Source organism: Cygnus olor, chromosome Z, assembly GCF_009769625.2.
Source record: "Cygnus olor isolate bCygOlo1 chromosome Z, bCygOlo1.pri.v2, whole genome shotgun sequence".
Taxonomy (NCBI): Eukaryota; Metazoa; Chordata; class Aves; order Anseriformes; family Anatidae; genus Cygnus; species Cygnus olor.
Genome location: NC_049198.1, coordinates 29842326 through 29864608, shown reverse-complemented (window position 1 = coordinate 29864608; position 22283 = coordinate 29842326). Strand labels below are relative to the sequence as shown.

Sequence of the window (22283 nt, the reverse complement as noted above, 5' to 3'; positions counted from 1 at the left end):
GGTTTACCCCAGAGGTTGATACTGAAGCCAGCACTGTCTCTTAAGTACTGTCTTCTACCTTCATCAATGACCTGAATGACAGGAACCATGGGAACCTAGTGCATTCTCAGCAAGTTCTCTTTTAACACAAAACCAGGCCGACAAACCAACTGGGTGTGCTGTCTTTCAGAGTGACCTGGACAGAGGATTTCATTATGTTCAACCAAGGAAAATACAAAGGCACTGGTAAGGCCAAATACTGAGTACTATGTCCAGTTCAGGGCTCCGCAGTATATGAAAGTTATGGGCTTACTGGAGCAATTCCAGAAGATAATTAAGGAATCATGAATTTTATTATCATGAAGTTATCATGAAGATAATTAAGGAATTGGAGCATCTTTGACAGGGGAGCATTTAGTCTGGAGTATAGAGGCTTGTGTGTGGAAGACTCTTAATAATACATATAAATACTTAATGGAAGAACATAAAGAACAGAGAGCCAGACTTGTCTCACTAGTGTCTACTGGCAGGACAAGAGGTAACAGGCACAAATGAAAGCACATGAAATTCCCTCTGAACATTTAAATTTTATTTTTTTAAAGCAGTGATTACCTAGACAGGTTGTCAAGTCTCTACCCAGATATTCAAAACCCAACTGGACATAGGCCTAGGTTGATCTCTCTCAGTGATCCTGCTCCAGCAGGGGAGTTGGACTAGACCAGCTCATGGAGTCCTTTCTACCCTTAATGAGTCCCTTAAGTGTATAAATATATTTTAACACTATTCCTTTTAAATTTTTATTTTCATAATGTTGAGCATTATGAAAATTATGAATGTTGCTCATCACTTTCCTGGATTTATTTTTTTTTACTGAAGTTTATTCTTCCTCTCTTATTTGAGATTACTTTCCCCACTGAGAACAGAAAATTAAGCTTTGAAATGTTCCTAAGAATCACCTCCTAGAAAGTAAATCAAAAGACTCTATGTTTCCAAGTCTGCATGTTTATTAGAAAAAGGATAGTGTTACAAGTACTGAAGATATATTTTTTTTTGGTCTGGGAAAACAAAACCCTTAAGATTCAAGTCAGTCCATTCTTCACATTCAAAATATATCTTTATTTTATTCTAATTATGAAATGGTTATCAAATCCAAGATATTATAACTTTTAATACATCTATTTGAGTTTTTTTTTTTTTAAGTAGTTAATGTTTTAACAAATTTTATCCCTGTCTTATCCCTGTCTCTTGTTGCAATTTAGGTCCATTGCCTCTGGTCCACCTGACATGTATCACTAAGGCTTCCCAAATCATCTCAGCAGCCCTTTAGAGCCCCTCAGAGATCTCCTCTAGTTTATCTTCTGTTTTTGTGTGCACAGGTGTCTGAGGTGGTGGATTTAGTATTCTTAATGCAGTCTAACGAGTACTCAATAGGGGGTATACATCTGCCAACCTTCTGATTCCACTTTTTTCATATAGCCCAATTTTTTTCATATAGCCCAAATATTGTTAGCCTTCATTACAGCAAGGACTCACTACTTGCTCATCACGTTTACCTTGCTGTCTACCAACACCCACAGGTTCTTCTCAGCAAAGCTGCTTCCCAGACAGTCCAGTTTTAACCTCCATAGCAGCAAGAGGCTCTGCCTTCCCAGGTTTTGGAGGACTCTGCATTTATCTTTGTTAAACTTCATAAGGCTCATTGTTAGCCGATTGCTCCTGCCTGCTCAGGTCCCTCTGACTTGCAGACTTGAGTGCATCCACCAGTCTGCCAGTTTGCTTTCTGTGAACTTGATGGTAGTGCGCAACCTTGCTTCCGCCAGGCTATTGCTGAAGACAGTGTACAGTACAGGTACCAGAACAGACTCTGGTAGTTCTCCCTTTCCAAGTAGTGTATAACCATTAAGCACTACTCTGAGTCTGGTTATTCTTTTTTTTTTTAAAATCCCATGTAGTTGCCCACCTAACAAGATTACATCATCCTAATTTGGACAGAGTATTGTGGGACACACAGTTGAAAGACTTGCTAAAACTAAAGTAAATTAGTTGTTCCGCCCTTGAACAAGCGCTACTTGTTTTACCATTGAAGGCAGTGAGGCTCATAAGGTATGATTTGCTTGTGTGTGTGGGGGGGAGGGAATCCATCCTGGCTCCAAACAATCTTTAAATGGCAAGCACTTCAAAGAGGACCATGCTAGAGTTTTCCCATAGATTCAAGTGAGGTTGACTGGCCTGTAGCTCTATCTTGGCATTCTCTGAAGGTGGGCACAACCTTTGTCCTCTTCCAGTCATAAAGAGCCTCCCCTGATCTCAGTGAGTTTTCAGACTCACTAGAGAGCAGCATTACTACAACACCACAGCTCCCTTTGCACCCCGGGATGCAACCCATCTGGTTCCATGGACTTGTCTAGGTCAAATTCTTGCAAGTAATCTTTGACTCAGTCATCATCCATTGCTGGTGGCTCTTCTTGAATGTTCTCACTAAGCAGAACAGCCAGAGAACTTGTTGGTAGAGACTGAGGCAATTGTTACTGGGTCATCTGTCATATTCACAAACATACTTCCTTATTTAGCCTTCTACTGCCAATGCAGTAGTAAAGGCTCTTTGTGTTGCCCTTGAGATCTCTTATAAGTATCCTTATAAGTATCAACTCTAGATAAGGTTTGGTTCTTGTAACACCATCCTTGTATATTCTGAAGTCCTCATTTACAACAGTTCCAGGAATACAACTCAAGTCTGGTCTACTAAATTCTGGTGTCCATATTCTGCTACTCTTTCATCTGTTGCATCAGTATGTTGATAACCACTATTTCATGGTCAGTATAGCCTAGGCTACCATTAAGCATCTCATCCCCAGTAGTTTTCAATAAACAGCACATCCAACTGTGCATCACCCTGTTGGCTCTATCCTGTACCTGTATCAAGAAGTTATCCCTGACATCATCCAGAAATCCTCTTGACTGCTTGCATTCTACTGTATTGTCCTGCCAGCTAGTATCAGGAAGTTTTAAGTCCTCCATGAACACTCGTGCCTTGTTACTCTGAGACTTTTAAAGAAGGCTTTGTCCTTTTCATCACCTTGAATGGGTGAATTACCACTATGCCATCCTTTTTGACCTCTCTCATCCTGACCAACAAGATCTCACTCACTGTTGCCATCCTGCTGAAGAGTTCCCTATATCTAAACTTCTTCACGTCACTGCAACCCCATCTCATCTTCCTTGTTGTTCCTGACAAGCTTGCATCCATCTATTTCTCACTCCAGTCACATTAGTTGTCCCATCATCTCACAGATGCAGAACTAATTGTTCCTGATTTTTTTCCCAGGCTGTATATATTTGCATACATGTACTTGATATGAGTATACCTCTTTTATCAGTCCCAAGATCCTCCTTATTCCCACCACCCTGTACCCTCTGCTTTCCATGCACATACTAAACCACTCCTTAACAAGCGGGTTTATAAGCCTCCCTCATTACCTAAAGCTCTACTCACCAGGATTCAGTCTGTTGGCATAGATGCTCTTATTCCACTTGAGGATGAAAGGCTTTTAGGAACAGATGGGAATCCAAATATGGGACCCATGGTATCAAAAGCCAAATCCCTGTCAACACCAGCTGTGCAGCTAACCAGGTTTTGATCCACAGAATTTGCCTGCTCCTTTCATTTAGGAGGATTTATCCTCCAAAGCCTTTCCCTTTCACCAGCAGGACTGAGAAGCTCCTACCAACAGCTGTGTTAATTAAAAAAATGTCTCTTCTTTGGGAGATGACGAGCTGCACTGAAGTCATAAGGAGGAGAGGAAAGTGAGATATGAATTCACCCTTTCAGAAGTTTTGTTGTCTACAAGAAATATGCCTGAAAGTTTCTTGCACAGACAAATGGCAAGTTCTTCAGCAATCAGAATTCTTAGAATACTTATCGATAACACATGAAAGCTATTTGGAAGAACAGCTACAAGTAAATCTTGTTAGTATTCCACATATCAGCAAAACAATGTCTTCCAAGATTAACCACCAGCAATCAAAAGATGTTACATTAAAACAAACAAAATCGGAAGTTATTTTGTGTAGAGAATTGTACCACAACAATATACAAACATAAGTAAAGTACGAACTATAGACTGAAATTCCAAATCTAAGCAAGAAACATTTAGTATCAGAACTACACTACTAGGTACCTAACGAGGTATGACAACATCAACTACGACATGTTAATTATCACAACACATACTGAAACAGATAGAGAAATAACAGTAATATACTTTGTGAGTGTCAAGAAAGTTGCAACTGCCAGTAACTTTTTTTTGGACTAGCTGTACATAAAAGACAGTTTTTGAAGCATCCAGAACAGAGTGCAAGGCTTGTTTCACTGCTCTGTAATGTGTTCAAGTTCTATATCTCTGCAAAGACTAGAAAAATGATTACGTATGACTTCAAAACCAGGAATTAAGTATAAATGAAAAAAGTGTTCAAAAATTAGAAAAAACAGCTGAAAGAGTAAAATCTGTAGAGATAACATAAAACCTTTCTACAGACATCATACTACATTCCAAGAACAAAAACATGCTAGACAGGAGTAAAAGGAGTCTAAGCAAAGAAATGATAAATGGATGTATCCTACAACAAAACAGAGGTGATGTTCTAAATGGGGAAAATAAACTTTGAATATGGAAGACTAAATAGAAAACCAAACATTCAAAAAGGAGGTCTACCTCAAAAACAAAACAATTCTTTTTAAGGAGCAGGAGGCCTCACAGAAAACCCCACAGAACTAAAAGATAATCAATATATAACATTGACATTTTAGAACCCTTTCTATTACCTTCCATTACGGTTACTCAGGTAAAGACCTCAAATTCATTAAATATTCACTTGGTAAGAGGTATAAAACCTGCAGGTATAAAACCTGCAGAATTAACCTTTTTTTTCTTATATTCTTGTATCATTCTGATGATTTAAACAAAAAGATATCTCTTGGTATTGAGAGAGGTTCTTACTAAATTCCAATTTTCACGGGCCGAATTCAGAAAAGTAAGAGCTGATTTTCACAAAACTACAGAACGGCTGAGGTTGGAAGGGACCTCTGGAGATTACCCTGCCTGAGCAGGGTACACCCTGCAAATCCAATTCAAATCTATTTGGAGGTGCCACATACACAGACCATTCTGACCTGCACATATGAGCACACAGTCATGGAATACACATGGTCCTAAGCCCATTTGCGGTATGCAAAGCACCAGTTTCCCAAGTATTTCTATCTAAGACATTAAGTCCGAACTGGATAGGTCTCAGGCATCCTACAGTTACAAATTAAATTTCAGTTCCAATGCAGGTACAGGACAGATAGAAATGTGGTTAAGACTTCTGTACAACAGTGTCTTTCTCTTTTTGTCAGTCTCACTTCTCTTCAGTAATGTTCTCTAATCCATATCTGTTTCTCAAAACATGAACTAATGATGACAGACTGTACAGGACACTTCCTTTAGGTTGTGATTAAGACACGAGTAAAAGTAACACAACAAATACACGCGTCAACATACAGTAAAAACAAATATTCATGGTATGTTCTACCATAAGTGTTCTACCCTCTCCAAAGCATTACCACAAAGACAGTCTTGATACTTCCTGTCCTGGTGCCAACAGCTCCATGAAATCTTTTTCAGAAGCCATCAAAAACATCAGTAAGTGAAATGTTAGACTATTTTCTACAAAACTGGTTGTTTCAAACAGAGCCTTTTTAACAAAATGCCAAAAAGGGAGGAGACATGGCTATGACTGTATCTGAATCATCTCTAAGAACTCTTCCTGCCATTACTGCCTTAAGGTTGTTCTTAAGTAGTGCGCAAATAATTCATCACTAACATATAATCAGTTACTCACTAATACATATCCATAAAACATTTATGATAGAGTACATCATTATATTAGCATTAGTTAATTATTTTAATGAACAACTAATTACAACATTGGATAAGAACATTAGAAACAGTAAGACTGACTTTTTATTTTGCAAACCAACATAACGAGAAAGTAAAGTGAGCACGCTCCTCCCAAGTTTATCAATCCTAGCAGATTTATCTTGTACTTTTAAATGAGAGGATTTACTGTTAACTGATAGGAATGGTTTAGGTAACACATAACAGAGTATTATTTACCAAGTATTATTCCTTGATATGTTACAGAAATGATAGGTTACAGAAATGATAGGGCTCAGATAACCTTACCTTCTGCAAACTAGTTGACTGACTGCATATACAAACTATCAACTTGTAAAAGAAACCTAAGTTCTTATCTGGGAAGAAAATTCATTGAAATAGGGTTCCATTTGGAAAATGGACTTAAATTCACCCCTACAGTATTTATCAACTGTGACTTTCCCCTCCAACCTCTATCTGGAGGACAGTGAGAGGTCAGTACTACAGGGAATACCCACAGTACTTGCTCTGTTACCATCTTCAAATTTGAAGCATAACTATCAGCTTATTCAGACTGGAAAAAAAAAAGCTATCCTGTAGAGATCCAACCACCACAAGCAGAATTTTAGCCATCACTTGATTTAGCCATCACTCGAAATGGGTACTTTGTTTTGCCAACAAATCTTACTTTACTAAAGTGGAAAAATTCTGAAAGAACCCCTACCTACAGACAATAGTTTTAAATAACTATCAATAGACATTTGAACTTAAAGTAAACTGATAACTGGATAGTTCTGATTATAGAAGGCCATGAAGTCCATCTCTGTGATTCACCAAATGTCATACAACTATTAAATGTATTGCAAAACATTAATCTCTCTATTCTGTCCTCTTAAATCTCTTCTCCCTTGCTAAGTTAATGATTAATAATTCAATTTCTTCTTGCTTTACATTTTTTCCCCACTTTGTCTCAAAACATGTCAAAACATCCTCTCCAGGGACGTAGTCACAGCACCAAGCCTGTTGGAGTTTAAGAAGCCTTTGGACTGTGCTCTTAATCATATGGTCTGAATTTTTGGGTAGACCTGTGTGGTTCCAGGAGTTGGACTCGATGATCCTTATGGGTCCCTTCCGACTCAGGATATTCTATGATTCTATATGCCTGCTCTAATTAGCACAAGGAAATGGTAATATACTGAGATTATCCATAAAACAACTCCTGTTACTTTAAAACTAAAAACCACCCACAAAACAATTTTCACCTACTCCTATTATATACCATGCCTTATTTCCCTAGTACTATATATGACTATTTTTAAGCAAAATACTGAATTGCACCTGATCATAAGTCTACATTTCTTCCAGTTAACCACATCCTGCATCATATCTTCCTACAGATACGATGTTTCTCCCTTCTTATAAGGAAAATACTCTAAGTAGTCTACTTCATTTTAAGGAATATACTCCCAGACTAATGATGCTACTCACTGAGTAAATGTGGGGCATGCCAAGATTAAACCAATCATTTAATAAGCAAAAGGAAATTTCACTTCAGTTCCAGTTTCATTTTAAAATCAGTTTTTGCATGTAAGCCTTCCTTAGAATATGTTTCCATCTTCCGCATGGATGGAGGTGGCGGACTGGATCCAATTGCCTTCAGTTCTTTAGTGCCAGAAAAGGATAATGTTAAAGGAATGAGGAAAGCTTGTGGGAGGAGGAAGGTTACAGTGAATTCTTCAAGGAGACTGTTCATAAAGATTGACCATTTTTTAATCTCTTAGAAAGCAATCATACAGCATACTGGAAGTTATATCATAAAAGTTTCTTGAGAAAACACCGTACCCAAGAGTCATACATGAGTTTTTAAAATCAAACAGGAAAACCAAACAAAGGAAAGATACTCTGTTAAGTTCAGCTACATGAAAATACAAATAATTCCCACCCCCACAGATCCACATTTTACTTGTCATAAGCTACCAAAATTTTATTCTTTAAAGATTCAATTAGCCAGTTCAGACTTACTTAGATTGTCAGAGATAACTAACATTCAGTGAGACCTAGAATTTCCCAAATTTTAAAGTTACTGAAAACAGATACTTCAGCTTTGAGTGGAATCAAAATATATAAATAGATGTATAAATAGCTAAAAAATATAAATACAAATAAAAACATTCTGATCAGGTGGAATCTCGTAATACATGAAATCCTGTAGTTATCTTCAGCAATCTTATGAAATATAGAAATTACAACTCATAGCTAAGTTTGCACATTTTAAAAAACATACACTGGAATTCCATGATTCAGACAGCTGTGGGATTTAAGTATCACATTAATTTTAATCTGGTGATGACTAGCAGACAGAAATATACTTTATATGAAATGTAAAGATTTTGAGTTGGTCAAACAATTCTTACCCCAGCAGAATTTTAGCATGAACCTCTTTGTTAGTCCTTGAGATTTCTCTCAAAGAGGTAATTTCTGCATCAAACCAAAATCCTCTCTCTTCTGGAGTTTCAACATTGTAGTTAACCATCACCACATCACCCACTTTTAGTTCACTCCACTTCAGAATGGTTCTTGCTCGGGGTCGAAGATTACTGGTGTCCATTTCTACTATGCCATTCTCCGGGTACCTTGAAAAGCAAAGCCAACAACAGTAATGATTATTACTCTTGTAACAGGAAGTTGTAAGTCATAGACAACACTTTTCAAAAGTATAATTTTTAAGATGTCTTTGACTTATAAAACATAGCATAAAAAAATCAGACCTACTATCCTTTTGAAAATTTTATTTTAATCTAAACAGAGTCCAGCTGTTTGACTAATCTCAGATGGAAACAGCAGCATCCACAAGTTGTATTACAAAATAAAAAATGTTAGAACTGGTTGTTGGATTTTTTTCCACATTTCGAATGCAATCAATTTCAAATTTTAGCACAGACATGGCCCAAATTTGCTCTCAGTGGAAATCAACTTCTTCCTTAAACCAACAAAAAAGCAGTAACGATTAAAATAATGTTTTTCAGCATTGCACATTCCTGATTTAACTCTGTTCTCAAGCGTTTGTTACATTTCCGCTGTATTCATTATATTTAGGACTAATCTTTTTAATAGTTTGACCTTACAAACACAGCATATTGAATTCATGTGGTAGATACAGTCCAAATCCATGTTCAATGAACCACGGGTTTAAAAAAATGGCTAACTACAAAATCTAGTAAAGGAGAAAGAACTCAGACTTCCTCTCAGACAGATGATCTAACAAGTGGAAAACATTTCTCCCTTTTAATTATGAAAGAAAAACCTAGAAAAGTAAATGTAGGATCAGTCCTTTTGACAACTTATTTTGAGAAGATGCAGTGAGGAATGCAACAGTGTAAGAAATAAAGGTAGAGGAAAATGCTTCACTAAAACATAATTACGAAATGTTGATTTGTTTTTTTCACTGAAGACAGTTTTTTTTTAAACACCATAGTATTTTACACATTACCACCCCAAAATTGTTAGGGTTTATAAGATATGGCATACAGCAGCACAGAAAGGTGGCAATTGTAGCACACATACAAAATTAAACAGTAACGAGTAGTATCTGAAGAACTCCAATTCCTTTTCAAGTTAAGATTTATTTAGCAGAATTAAGATAGCTGTCAAATATTGCTATCTTAAAAACAAACAAGAAATAAAAAGCAAAAAAGAAAGACTTGAGATGTTAACTTTTTGGTCTAACAACACAGCCTTCTTAGGTCCTCTGTATAAGGTAATTCTTCAGCTATAGTAGTGCTTGCAGAGTTTTCAGATGTGCTGGAAATACAGCACAATAGAGACATGAAAACATTGCTAGCAGAAAATACAAAAAGATTAAGACTCAGACGCTAAACTAAAATAGTGAAGTTCCCTTCTAATACTGCTTGTAAGCAAAGAATCATCCATTATTAAACTTGCCTTAGATGAGGTCACAGTACAACTCCCAGAGAAAAAGAAAGCAAGTCAAGTGCTTACAGACAAGGGCTATGAAAAGTATTCATTCCTTTCTTTTTAAGAAAGATTACTGAGAACAATATATCTTACATTTCCATCATGTAATGATGATTATTTTAGCAAGAGTACTCATGCTTTGTAGTTTTATATGCCTTTATAAAAGAGCACTGTTAAATCATAATGGCAAAATTCTACCCTTGCTAATATAAGTATGGCTCGTGTTAGTTTCCAGCATGCCTATCTGTAATGAACAAGACCATTTCAAAGTCTTGGGAGAATCGCATGTTCTAACTACATAAACTAAATGTACTTAGCAGCATGAGACTCTGGCAAACTACAGTCTGAAGGCTGTCCCCGCCTCAACAATTGAATGAACCCCCCCGATGCAATTGGATGCATTACACAGAAGTCCATTTCTGTACTAAATCTATCAATCTGCTAAAACAGAAATGGGCTAGGGAGAAGGCTGTGGACATGCACTGTGGGCATGCAGGATGGGAGGGCCAGAAGAGACCTGGTGTTCCATCTCTGGGCCTTTCTTTGCCCTCTACTGTACAGATATCTGAAGTGTGGCTTAAATTTGTTGGAAGGCTTACCAGCTTCTTTTGTTTAAAGAAACATGAATCCCAATAGTTTAACATTGGTTTGAGATAAACCAAGGGCCAAGATGACATCATATATGTCTTTAATTATTACTTACATTAATTAATCCCTAATTAAAACTTAATTTATCCATAATCAAGTTAAATCCAGAATAAATCCAGAAAGTGTTTACTTCCTAACACTTTCAAATCCTAATCATCAAAATCTGCACAATAGGAATATACAGAGGCAGGTGCTTATGAGAGCCACCATCATGTGAGAACAGTCTCATACTAACTTTTTTTTTTAAACAGTTTTGTTTCCAATTCAAAAGCATGAACTATACACAGCCAACACTGGTACTTGTCCTGCAGTTCTCCCTTAAAAGAACTATTCTACAGTGATAGTGTTCATAATTATTGCAGTAACTGTATATAAAGCAATGCAAAAAGCAACTATAATGAGGTCACATCTGTTTTATTGCAGGGCCCGAATAATGGCAGAGCACCACAGTACAACAGGCTACTGAAATCTTAAGACTAAGACTGGGATACTGGTTAGTTCCAATTATTTTACAATAAACCCTTCCTAAAGTTTGAAGAAGGCACGAAATATAACAGTGAACAATGAATCAGTTTACTTAAGCTCAGAAATGAAATTGTGCCTTAAGCATCCAGAAACTAAAGAAAGAAAAATTACGTATTGTGTATATACACACAAAAATAATGAGGTGAAAAGTTATGTATGAGATCCGTGGTGTTTAAAAATCAGTATACATTAAAAATTCCGGTCACTACCCAAAAAATAATCAAAACAAGTGTAACTTGCAACAATTTTGCAAGTTTTTTGCAGGAATTTTGATATGAAAAATCTATTCTCTGAAAAAAAATGTTTGAGTTCTCTTCTTCTGGGGAAGATCTTTGGAAAAATAACTTTTAATCATCAATAATTATTTTGTGCCATATTCAACTTTGTGTCATCTTTTCACTCCTAAACAACTCAGAATAGAAACCTTCCTACTATATGCCTGAGGAGCCTCAAAGATTTTCATTGTTAACAGTGACTCCAACTCTGCTCTTGAAAGTATCTGGTGAAAGAACCCAAAAAAAGAAGATTGCTAAGCTTAACACACCTCCTGAAGTCTCCTCTTATAGGTAGAAACCTATTGCTCTCCAAAGAAAGAAGAAAAAGGCAGTCTTCAGTAAAGGAACTTCTCTTGTTGGCTGGTCAGAAACTTAAGCTCACAAACTTTCCTTTTGAAGAAAAGTTAATAAACTGTCGAGATTTTCCTTGTCAAAATTCACATTTCTTTTGCATCAGGTTCCATACACAAACTGTTTTGGTGCTGTGCTTTCACACACTGAAATGCTGATGAATTTTGATAAATGCCAACAGATATTTAAACATTCATGTTTGTTAACTATTCATGTTTGTCCATAACTGATACCCCAAACAGAACAGCTGAAACAACATTTGTCACAAGCCTTTGAGTTAGGCTCAAAAAACACACATCTGCAGTCATACTAAATATGTTAAGCACAGTAATGCTACTCCTCATTACACTGAGTAAAAATAAAATACTTTCACAGTAAATTTGTGACCTCAGATGTATTTAATGTCACAATTTACCTAAGTATGGAAAAAACAATAGAAAATGCCACTCACTCCACACTCATTTTCCGGAAGCTTAACAAATTTTTATAAATCACACAACATTAAAACTTAACCTCTTACAAATGCAAGAGTAGTATGTAACTATATCACGAATGGGAACACACAGGTTTATGGAGATAAACCAAAAGACAATGAACAAATACAGTCTTGTAACAAGCCTCAAGAATGAGGTGAAAGACCCTTTCCAGCCAACTGTAATAAAGAACTACTGTTAGACATGAATGTTTAGTGAAGGTGTTTTCTTATTTATTGCATTACTTATAAAATCCTGTGATAACTCTCCAGAGAAAACAAAGCAGTTTCACAGCAGTGTTCTAATTAGACTAGTGTAAGTTCGGTACAGTTGAAATGATAATTTGACACAATTCAACCTTTAAACAATTATAGACATTTTCTTGTTTTTATGTATTTTTCATGACACTTAACTAATATTTTAAAAAGCAGACATTGTTAACAGGAAGTATTATTGTAACAGTTCAATGAATACTGCCCATAAGAAGTCTCATGTTCACTGTCAAGCCACATTTCCCTGTGATTTTGATTCTCCCTCTAATAATTTTAACTGTAAACACTAATAGTAGCATAGCAAGATTTACCTATGATTTCCTAACTTTGTAGACAGTTTCCATAGCAAAGAACTATCAATGTAGTAAAAATCCCAGCATTTCTTGGTCAGTATCTGTTCGTTCCTAAAACACTCTACTGAGAAACATTAGCTCTACATCAGAATGTACACAAGTCTTTTCAGTCTACCAAGAACTTACTTGCAACACAATATTAAGTATTCTTTTTGAAGTATGAAGAGAATGAAACAAAGGGCATCGGAGAAATACACTGTGCAAGGGGAAGTATGGAGGCATTCTGTCATTCCTTCACAGAAAAGGAAGCAGATTTCTGTTTGTGGCATGTGCATTAAACCTGCTCAAAGCAGTGCTTCCCTCCCTTGCTCCACCCTTACTAAGCAGCCACCAGGAGAATTTATGCAAATGGATCAGTTAGATCTACAGCACTCTTCACCTAGTGGTTTATTTTTTTTTTTTAATGTATCAGGAAGCAAGAACACTCTACAGCCATACAGTTACCAAATTCAACACAACTGAACTATCAGGTATACATAGCTGGAAAATAAGGTAAGAGGAAGAAGCAGTGACCAACCTCTAATAGCAGTGGCCTGTAATCCTTGACTGATGTCTTTGTCTCCAATAATCAATTTATCAAAAAATTGTAGGGTAGAAACCCATTATATTAAATTCCTGCCTACTACCTTTATTTGCACATTTCACATTAAAAAACTGAAAATATATCTGTTAGGCAAGTCTCAACTTCGAACCATTTCTTGAAGAATAAATGGAAACTTGTTCTTTTGATGATCTCTTCAGCTAAGGAGACACTTTCAAGGAGAAAGGGTTGTGGTTTTCCTTGAGAAGGTAGTACTTAAAGAAGCATATCACTTCTTATATTACATTCTCATTTTCTCAAAATATTCTGTGCTCTCCAAAAAATCCGAAGTCATAATTTTGAGAATTCAAGTCTGAGGCTCTTGTAAACTATGACTGCTTAACCTGTCTTGTATGTTACTTATACAGCATACAGAATGACTAAAATTCCTGACCTTCATGATAATAAAACAAAATCTTGTTTTTCTTATCTATGCATATGCTTTTGACATTATTCTGAAGATGTTACGGGTAGTCTGGACTATAAAAGACAAATGAAACTTGCCTGATAAAGGCAAGACAGTTTTGATAAGGATTAATGACTGCAGCAAACCAGAACTTTCAGTGTGCTGGCCTATCACAATCTTTCAAATAAAATGGCTTATGCCTTTATCTCATCTTCTCCCTTTATAAAAAGGATGATCACTAACATCTTTGGCCTTCATTGGGAACTGTTACTTCTTACAGCATTTTCCATGACAACTTAGTGTCTGCAACCCTGATTAGTTCTGAACTAATAAAACAGACACAAAATAAAAAGGCTTAAAATAAAAAAATAAAGCTTAATTCCCCTTGTACTTGAAAGACATTCTCCTCTTGCAATTAACTTTTCAAAGATCTTGTAACACAGAAAACATTAATTCCTGTTATTATTTTACTTGGGTAGGTTGAGATGTAGGGAATGAACAAACAGTCAAAAAATATTTCCAGTAGGACTACCCCCACCTTTTTTCCTTCTTAACTGTTTTTTCATTTTAGACCATTTCCCAAACTTCCGAATTAGAAGTTTGTTACCCAGGTTTGTACTTTTACATCCATTTCAGCCACCATGACATACCTATGCTCCTAACATGACTCAAACACTTCAGAAATAAATAAGCTTATAATTGTTAAGACAATCTTACAACGCTTCTCAGGCAGAAGCAGAAACAAGAGTTAAAACATCTGAGTATTGACTTGGCAGGTCAAGGCATTTTAGTAGTATTTAACTACAAACCTTCCACCTCAAAATGGAAGCTACTACTGACAGACTTGATACAACTGTATTAGCTCAATTTACATTCAGGAACACCGGAGTCCAACCAGTGCCCCAGACCACTGAGATCAGTCCCTTTTTATTACATGCTACCCCATACACACACTAACCTTTTCCTGGACTCCATTTATGATCTGAGTGTCTAAGATTACTGATACTTTCCACAGTTCATTTTTATGACATTTTACACAGCTTATGGAAGACAAACAGCCTAACAAGGGACAAGTACTGACTAAAGCTTACTTACAAGTATGTAGTAACACATTCCTGTGTGCCATATATGCCTTTACCTTCAAAGCAAGCTGTAATCTCCTTAGTATGTAATGAATATTTTTTTAAGTGGTTCTACAAAGCAATTGAATTTATTATTCAAACCTACAGGACCTAATTAGTAATACTATTTAATAGAAGTACATAGCACATTAACACAAGCTGTTTATTTAGATATAAAAATATCAACAACTTAAGGACAGAACCCGTAAGAACGGAGGTCTTCCTAGAAACTGAGGAATATGCTGTTCCTAATTCTTCATGCTGAAGAATAAAATGGGGGTATTGACTAGTAATTTTGTTTCTTAGAAATATATTTCTCATTCTGTAAACAAAATAGCTACCAAGCACATCTGTAACAGGCACAGATTTGCATATATTTTCTTCTTCCCAGTTCTTTCCTTTGCCTTTATATTTGGTTCCAGGAGCATGTGTGAACACACCACTAGTGCAAACTACATAGCTGAGCTCACTACAGGAAACTGCAGGTGTCAGCATACCCAGAGCACAACCAAGGGTGTCACCCTAGCAAAGCTGTATTCATCATGATGGCTGCTTTGTCTGGCTACCTGCAATAAAATTCACTACAGTTCATCGTTTTGGCTGCTCAAAACAGCTGTTTGTTCTACTCAGCTTCAAAACCCCCAACAGCATACACACTCCGAAATAGATGAATAATGGACCTGCACTTGGAAAACTTACCTCAGAGAAGCCAGCTGCTCTTCAGTAACGCTAACTACCTGCACCTCTGTCTACATGCACAGCCAGCAAATCTCCATATTCAGTTTACATAGACTGGATTTCTGAGTTTTGTTACTGTAGGATCACATCCATGGACAGCCTGGTTTGTACACAGACATAATACCCACTAGCCACAACATCATGTTGCACAGATGTCAAGAATGGAGGCATTCTTTAAATGTCAAAATTCAAAGTATATTGCAACTTCAACTCTGCCTTATTAGTCTTGCAACAGATTTTCAAACTGCCAGCATCCATTGAGACCATTCCTGAGGTTGCTGTAATCTTTTATCTTTTAGCTAATGATACAAATAGCTACAGATCCTAAAAGAAAGCTCAGATTAAAAAAAAAATGTGGAAACCCAAATGCAAGCTCTCATTCTTGCTGTAGAGAGGCTCTGAAGGTTAACACCAGCTGTCATCTTTCTACTCCATTAATGATAAGGATCCCTCAAATTGCAGCATTCTCTCTAGACCCAGAAGAAACATTAAGTGTAGTAAAGCGCAGTGAGAAGAGTCTGAGAAAACCGTGGAAAGATGGTGTACTAAAGTGACAGCAAGGACTGGCCAACATGAGTAAGTTTACCCTCAAAAATCCATCATATAAACAAAGCTATGAACAAAAGAACTTCTCTTTGGAGAGGGACACTGTTGGGTAAGAATAACCCTGATTTACTTATCCACTTCAGTTCGTGTTAAAATCTTCCTGTTACCAACAAAAAAAATTGCTCACTAAAGTCTATTTTAACAAAACAAAACCTTTAAGAACTGGAAAAATAAAATCTACTTTTCATGAGTCTACAGCTGGAAGCACTATAAATTCTATCTGCGTTGATCCAGGAATTTGATAAAAGCTTTAGGAATCCTCAGAAATAGTAACTGCCGTCTGGCTACCTAAGTTGCCTTAACCAGACTGGGCATGCAACTCACTGCTAGCGCATCCTGCTTCACAATGCTTTTCAGGCAGGCTCTTTACAGCACCAAAGACAAGACGTCCATGGAAGTTCTACTGGATCGTAAAAGCATCCAACATACATGCCAAACAGATCAGACGCAAACTGGACTGCAGTTTCTTGGGCTGAGAAACAAAGCAGCCTCAGACTACCTCCAGTTCTCAAAGAACTCAGAGGAGTTCTTTGAGGACATCATTCCACAGTATTAAACATGCCAACAATTCATCCCTTTTGCTAAACTACCTAGTGCCCTAAAATAACTAACCACAAACAACATACTTAATGACACATAATGCGGATATTAGTGCAAGGTATAATTTAAACCTCTGACTGATATAAAACCTGAGAAGGTTATCATCCAAACATGGTTGCACTGAAAACAAGTTACCTACACTTAATCCATACTTAATCATTTGTGTATAGGTATGCATACTGGCATTTGTCAGGCTGCAAACATCTCTAGCCTTGCTATGAATAGCATTGAGCACCACCTTAAATGGAAGGCCTTCATTACAAATAATTTACATGGGAAAAACAGGAGAAGAAAGGAAAAGAGCTTCTGTTTGTCAATCAACAATTCTTTCCACTACTTCATGAAAGAGGTAACCATCAAGACACTAACACTTGCAGAGTGAGAACTCTGACAGTAAGTAGACTAGCCAGTGCTGCACAAGCAATAAATATGAAGTGGGGCAAGTTTAACAGGAAAGCTTTCATATGACAGCAAAGTAAGATGTCTTTATTGTACCACACTACGCAACTGAGTGTCCTGCTCCTCATACAGTGTTTCTTAAGCAAACAAGCTATGGTGGAGACTGTTATCTTCAGGATCCGACCTTATGCTGGATTCCTCATGAGTCCTTTCAAATAAGGATTCAGATTTCTTCTGTTCAAAACAGGTTCACATCTTCATCTGTATTAGAAGACAGTTGCTTGGGGCAGAAGAATGTAATGGAGGATAGCATATAAAAACTGATAGCACACCTTGACCTTAGAAGTATTTAATGTTTGTTTGTGATAGTGACAAAAATAAAACAGAAACAGCAATGAATAAAAAGGCAGAAGGGGAAGAAGAGAACACTGGTAGAAATAGGAACACCTGTAAACAACACTGCCCTCCAGGTAAAATGCTGCATTCAGAAACTGACTGCAGAAGATGGACCATCAGTTAAAAGCACTATTGCCACAGCTGCATGCCAAGAAAGCTGGTAACAAAAGAAGGCAGATTCAGGTTCAGTGTTGATGAATGGTCTTTACCTCACTGATAAAAACAGTGCTCTTAACCAAGCACTGCATATCTTTTAAATCTTTCACGATAAAGAAGGAATATGTAATACATCAGTAGCACTCACAGCTGGGAAACCTCTGTTTTGCCATAAGGTAGTTGTCCTTTTGAAAGTTACCCCAAGCCCTTATCCAGAACAGGTATCTTCTCTTCATTGTAGTCTCTATTCATTTTCCTAGAAAAGTTTTCTATTGTTTTCCCCTTCACATTCACTCTTACTAAGAAGGAAATGGAAAGAAGAAAGGAACAAATGAAAACCTGTCCCTCAAGAGGAGGTATACTCTTGTGAAATTGTTTAAGACAGAAGATTAAAAGGTTTTAGCAAACCTGGAACTGAAAAGTCCTACACAGGACTTGTGATACATAAATCTAGCAGTACCAGTTAAGACCAGCTTTCTCACTTAAGAAAGGCACAAGTCCTGCTTCAGCCTTTAAGAAAAGCTGTTCTCAGGAGTGACCTAAAAGTTACCTTGTTGAAAAAGAATTAACGATTGATTGGATTCTTCACTTGATAGGACTGCCAAGTATCTCTGGCTAGAAGACCAAAGCCAAAAGTAACCTCAAATCTGTTAAGATCTAAAAATCTAACTACTTCAAGGATCGAGCATGGAACATACTGGCAGCCAATACAGATGCAGACTTCCTGATGCACAGGCACAGGACCAAGTAGAATTGATGGCTAAGGCAGCATTAACCCTTACTGAAAGGGGTAGGGAGAGTAAACACATCACAATTTCCAGGCATATTTAGGCATTTAGGCTGTAAAAAAAATTTTATTTTTGTTCTTTCAGATTTTTCTCACCACTCTCAAGAACTTGAAAGTGTGCTTCATTATAATTTACTACAGTGATTTAGACTAAGCATGAACTTTCCTGACAGGCACAGTTTAAGAGAGAATGATTGAGGTGAAGCTTCACTTTTGAATAAAGTTCTCAGCTACAGAGTTCTAAGATAGACGTGTCAAACAATGCATTGAGTTCTTAGATAGATGTGTCAAACAATGCATTAAGTCAGTCCTAAACCTCTGAATGCAGTGTGAATACTAATGACACAACCAAGGGAAGAAAGGAAAAAACAGTTTCAGGCCTCCATCTATGTTAAAACATGGGATCTGTGTGTTTCAGAGAGAGCAGAGGGAGCAAGGTCTGCACTAGAGGACTTTGCTGCATGAACTGTGCATATAGTAACAGAAAGCCTGGTCCTGATAGGGTTGCACACACTTCCAGCATCTTTCTTACACAAGCACTGCTATAAGCATTACAGGTTCCAAACAAACAAGAAAAAAACACCAAAGGATGATGTTTGAGGTGTTTTTTTCTTGTCAGATTAAGTCTGCCACAACACGTGGCATAGTAAAGTGTATTTGCTGTTCATCACCATAAGGTCTCACTTCAGAGCCAAGAAACTGCAGTAGACCAATTTAATGCACTACAGCTGACCTGTCCCACAGCTGCAGCTTCCTTTTTGGTGAGATTTTCTTCCAAACTGGAAGGATAAAACAAGCAGAGAATGAGACTCAAACATCAGTGTCAGAGAAAATTTAAGAAGCTGTCAACACATGTCCACCTGTGACATACAGTCCTCCAATGTATTCAAGTAATTTTTATGGCTTTACAGACCCAAGGCTTATGCTTTCCACTTCCCAGCCATTTTTATTCTGTTTCAGATGAATGCAAGTGCTTTCACCTCTTGCAGGAGTATAAATATTGTGGGCAAGGCAGTCGAAATTACCCCACCTAAGAGAATCATTTTCTTCAGGAGATAAAAGGGAAGATGTCTTTATTTGCAGTCGTGTGTTTTGAAGAAGCTCAGAAAATGCCAAGTAAGTTAAGCAGCAAAATGCACAGCCTGAACCTAAAAAACAGAACATCCAGGAAGAGGTAGCTGTGCAGAAGAATAAACAAGTAATAAAGTATGAGCTTCAAAGAATACAAGAAGTTAAATTAGATGAGACAAGTTCTGGAGCACAGGCGAACTGTGTGGTAAAGCACACTGTGCCCTCCCTTTTTATCCATAAGGAACATACTGGCAGCAGGATAGCTGCATACAGACACAGGCAAACAGTAATGGATGCAAATAAAGTGCTGTGAGTGCCCAAATAACTACCATTTGAATATTCATCTTAATTACCACTAAAAGAAGTGAGACCTTTCAGTATTTTTAACCAAAGGTCAGTAACATTCATGTTAAACCAAATAACTGATAAAAGCTCAAGTTTTGCTTTCCAGAAAGTCTTTCCATAGTTACTTTTTCTGCATGTTCCAACAGCCAGCATCTTCGACTGAAACACTGAGGACCTTAGACTGAACAAATACATACCTGTGCCTTTAACTTTAACTATCTTGCAACATTATGTTCCTATACCTTATCAAATTTTGCTGGCAATGAACATAAAATTGCTATGCATAATCTTATAGTAAGACCAAGAAGATTACTGTCTCCACCTGCTTAAAGTGAGCAACTAGATCCTGAAGCACAAACGTAAATTTTCTTTTTCTGTAGTATGGATATGCCAGATAAAATCTGGTGTGTTGCGCAACAATTTCTATTTTAGTAATGGGGGAAAAAAAACAGGCCATATACAAAAGAAGAACATAATTTCACTGCAACAGTTACAAAAGTTTCTAAAGAAATTTTTGCTCAGGGCTCACTTGTATGCATCTGCAGTGTTGGAAAATTAGGTAATCTTTAAGCCAATCTTTAACTACAATGCACACATAATTACCCTAGAAAGTGTTTTTTGATGAAGTGATTTTGATTGTATCGGTTGAGCAAGTTATTTCCATGTACTTCTTGTAATATTTGATACCTGATAAAGTATTTAAATTTTTGAAAGGTTGAAGATTTTGAAGAAAAATTCGTTTAAGGCTTTCATCTTTGTGATTATCTAACATTTTAACTTACACAGTTGCAGATGCAATTTTATATCTGAAATCAAGTCAAAAAAGCACACTGAGTTATAACAGCAGCAGCAAAACGTTCTCTATTCAAGTCTGTATTTTTATTTTTCCTAGCAAAACTACATTTAGTTACACTTTAACTAAACTTGACACTGCTGCTCTGAAAATGTATTTTGGAAATCTGTATTTAATTAATACTGAATACACCTTGCCTTCCTCTACCTTAAGCTTGGATTGCACAAAGTACAGTATTTCTACTATTCTCAGTAGCTCTACCACTCTCAGTAGCAAAAATTAAAAAATTCCCTAGAATCTATTTAGATGCCTAGCTCAATGCTTCAGCAAACGCTGTTTAAAACGATTTAAAAAAAATCTCAAGTGAATGAAATTGTGCAAAACTTCTCCAAAAGAAATTACTTTCTATTTAGTGTGCAGTATGAGGGGCTACTCCTGCCCACACGTTGAAGGCTCCAACATTTGTTTTTATGAAAAAACAAAAAACCCACAACCCTCCCTTAGTGTCCTCATTCCAATTCAGAATCAATTTCATGCCCTGAGTCACAAGTTTTCTAAAACAAACCTTTGTCAGCAATGCAGACCTGCAATTTTGTGCATAACTGTTCTAGTTAGAACAAAATTCATCCGAATTGTGTACCAAAATTTGCTCTCATGAGACTTCTCCAGTTCCAGTGAGAGGAACTGAATATACACAGGGAATAGATAAATAAAACAGTGCTTTACTTGGAAAAACCCAGAGTGAAAATTCCTTTATATATATAGTTTCTTCTTCTCATATAAGAGGGATGGATTTAAAATTTTAAAGACAAATGAACTAATACAAGTACTTAAGCATGGAAAAAAATACCATTACTCCCATGTATTCACTATAGCCATTGAAAAGTGTTTAAATGTTTTAATATTTTTTTCTTGGTTGCAATATTGAACTTGCTCTCTTTGATTCCAAGCTTCTTCAAGAAATTCTTGGTTTATACAAACCAAACAACAATATGTGATGTCCTCAAAATAGTATCAGGAGCACTTACTCATCGTACTTGATATGATAAATAGCTTCTTCATCAGTGTCCATACAGTCTGAATAAGATGTAGACGGTGTACTGTCCAAATTATTTGCATTCTCTCTAGAATGATCTTGACTTAAGCTTCCATTAGTCCTTTTGTAAGTATTACCACTCTTTCCTTGAGCTTTACCATTCTTATGTCCCTTTGTTGCTCGGGTAACATTTTCTATGTGAGCTTCAAACCAGGCTCCAATGCTGACATCACGGGCATCCACCAATTCGTTTATCTAAAAGGAAAATTCAATAATGAGTTTATGCTTGTTTTCTATAATCTTAATTAAGAATAAATAAGACAACTACTATACAACTGCTTAACCCTGTTACCAGTAAAAATTTAACACCAGTAACTCATTGACCTTGAGCAAGTTCAAGTAACATACAGTCATCATTAACACTCTGCATGTTCAGTATTTTATTCTTGTCTCACTAAAGTTTGGTATTAGGAAGAATCACAG

At 36.7% G+C, this 22283-nt stretch overlaps 1 protein-coding gene across 12 annotated transcripts in view; it reads right to left on the bottom strand.

Annotated features, from left to right (window-relative positions):
- UHRF2 (ubiquitin like with PHD and ring finger domains 2) overlaps positions 1-22283 on the bottom strand; it is an 84854-nt gene that overhangs the window by 40999 nt on the left and 21572 nt on the right. For all 12 annotated transcript variants that reach the window (XM_040540490.1, XM_040540492.1, XM_040540501.1 and 9 more), the window contains 2 exons: positions 21793-22055; positions 8309-8527 (listed from right to left, as the gene is read on the bottom strand). In XM_040540490.1, coding sequence (XP_040396424.1) covers positions 8309-8527; positions 21793-22055 — 482 coding nt within the window. The remainder of the gene's footprint in view (positions 1-8308; positions 8528-21792; positions 22056-22283) is intronic.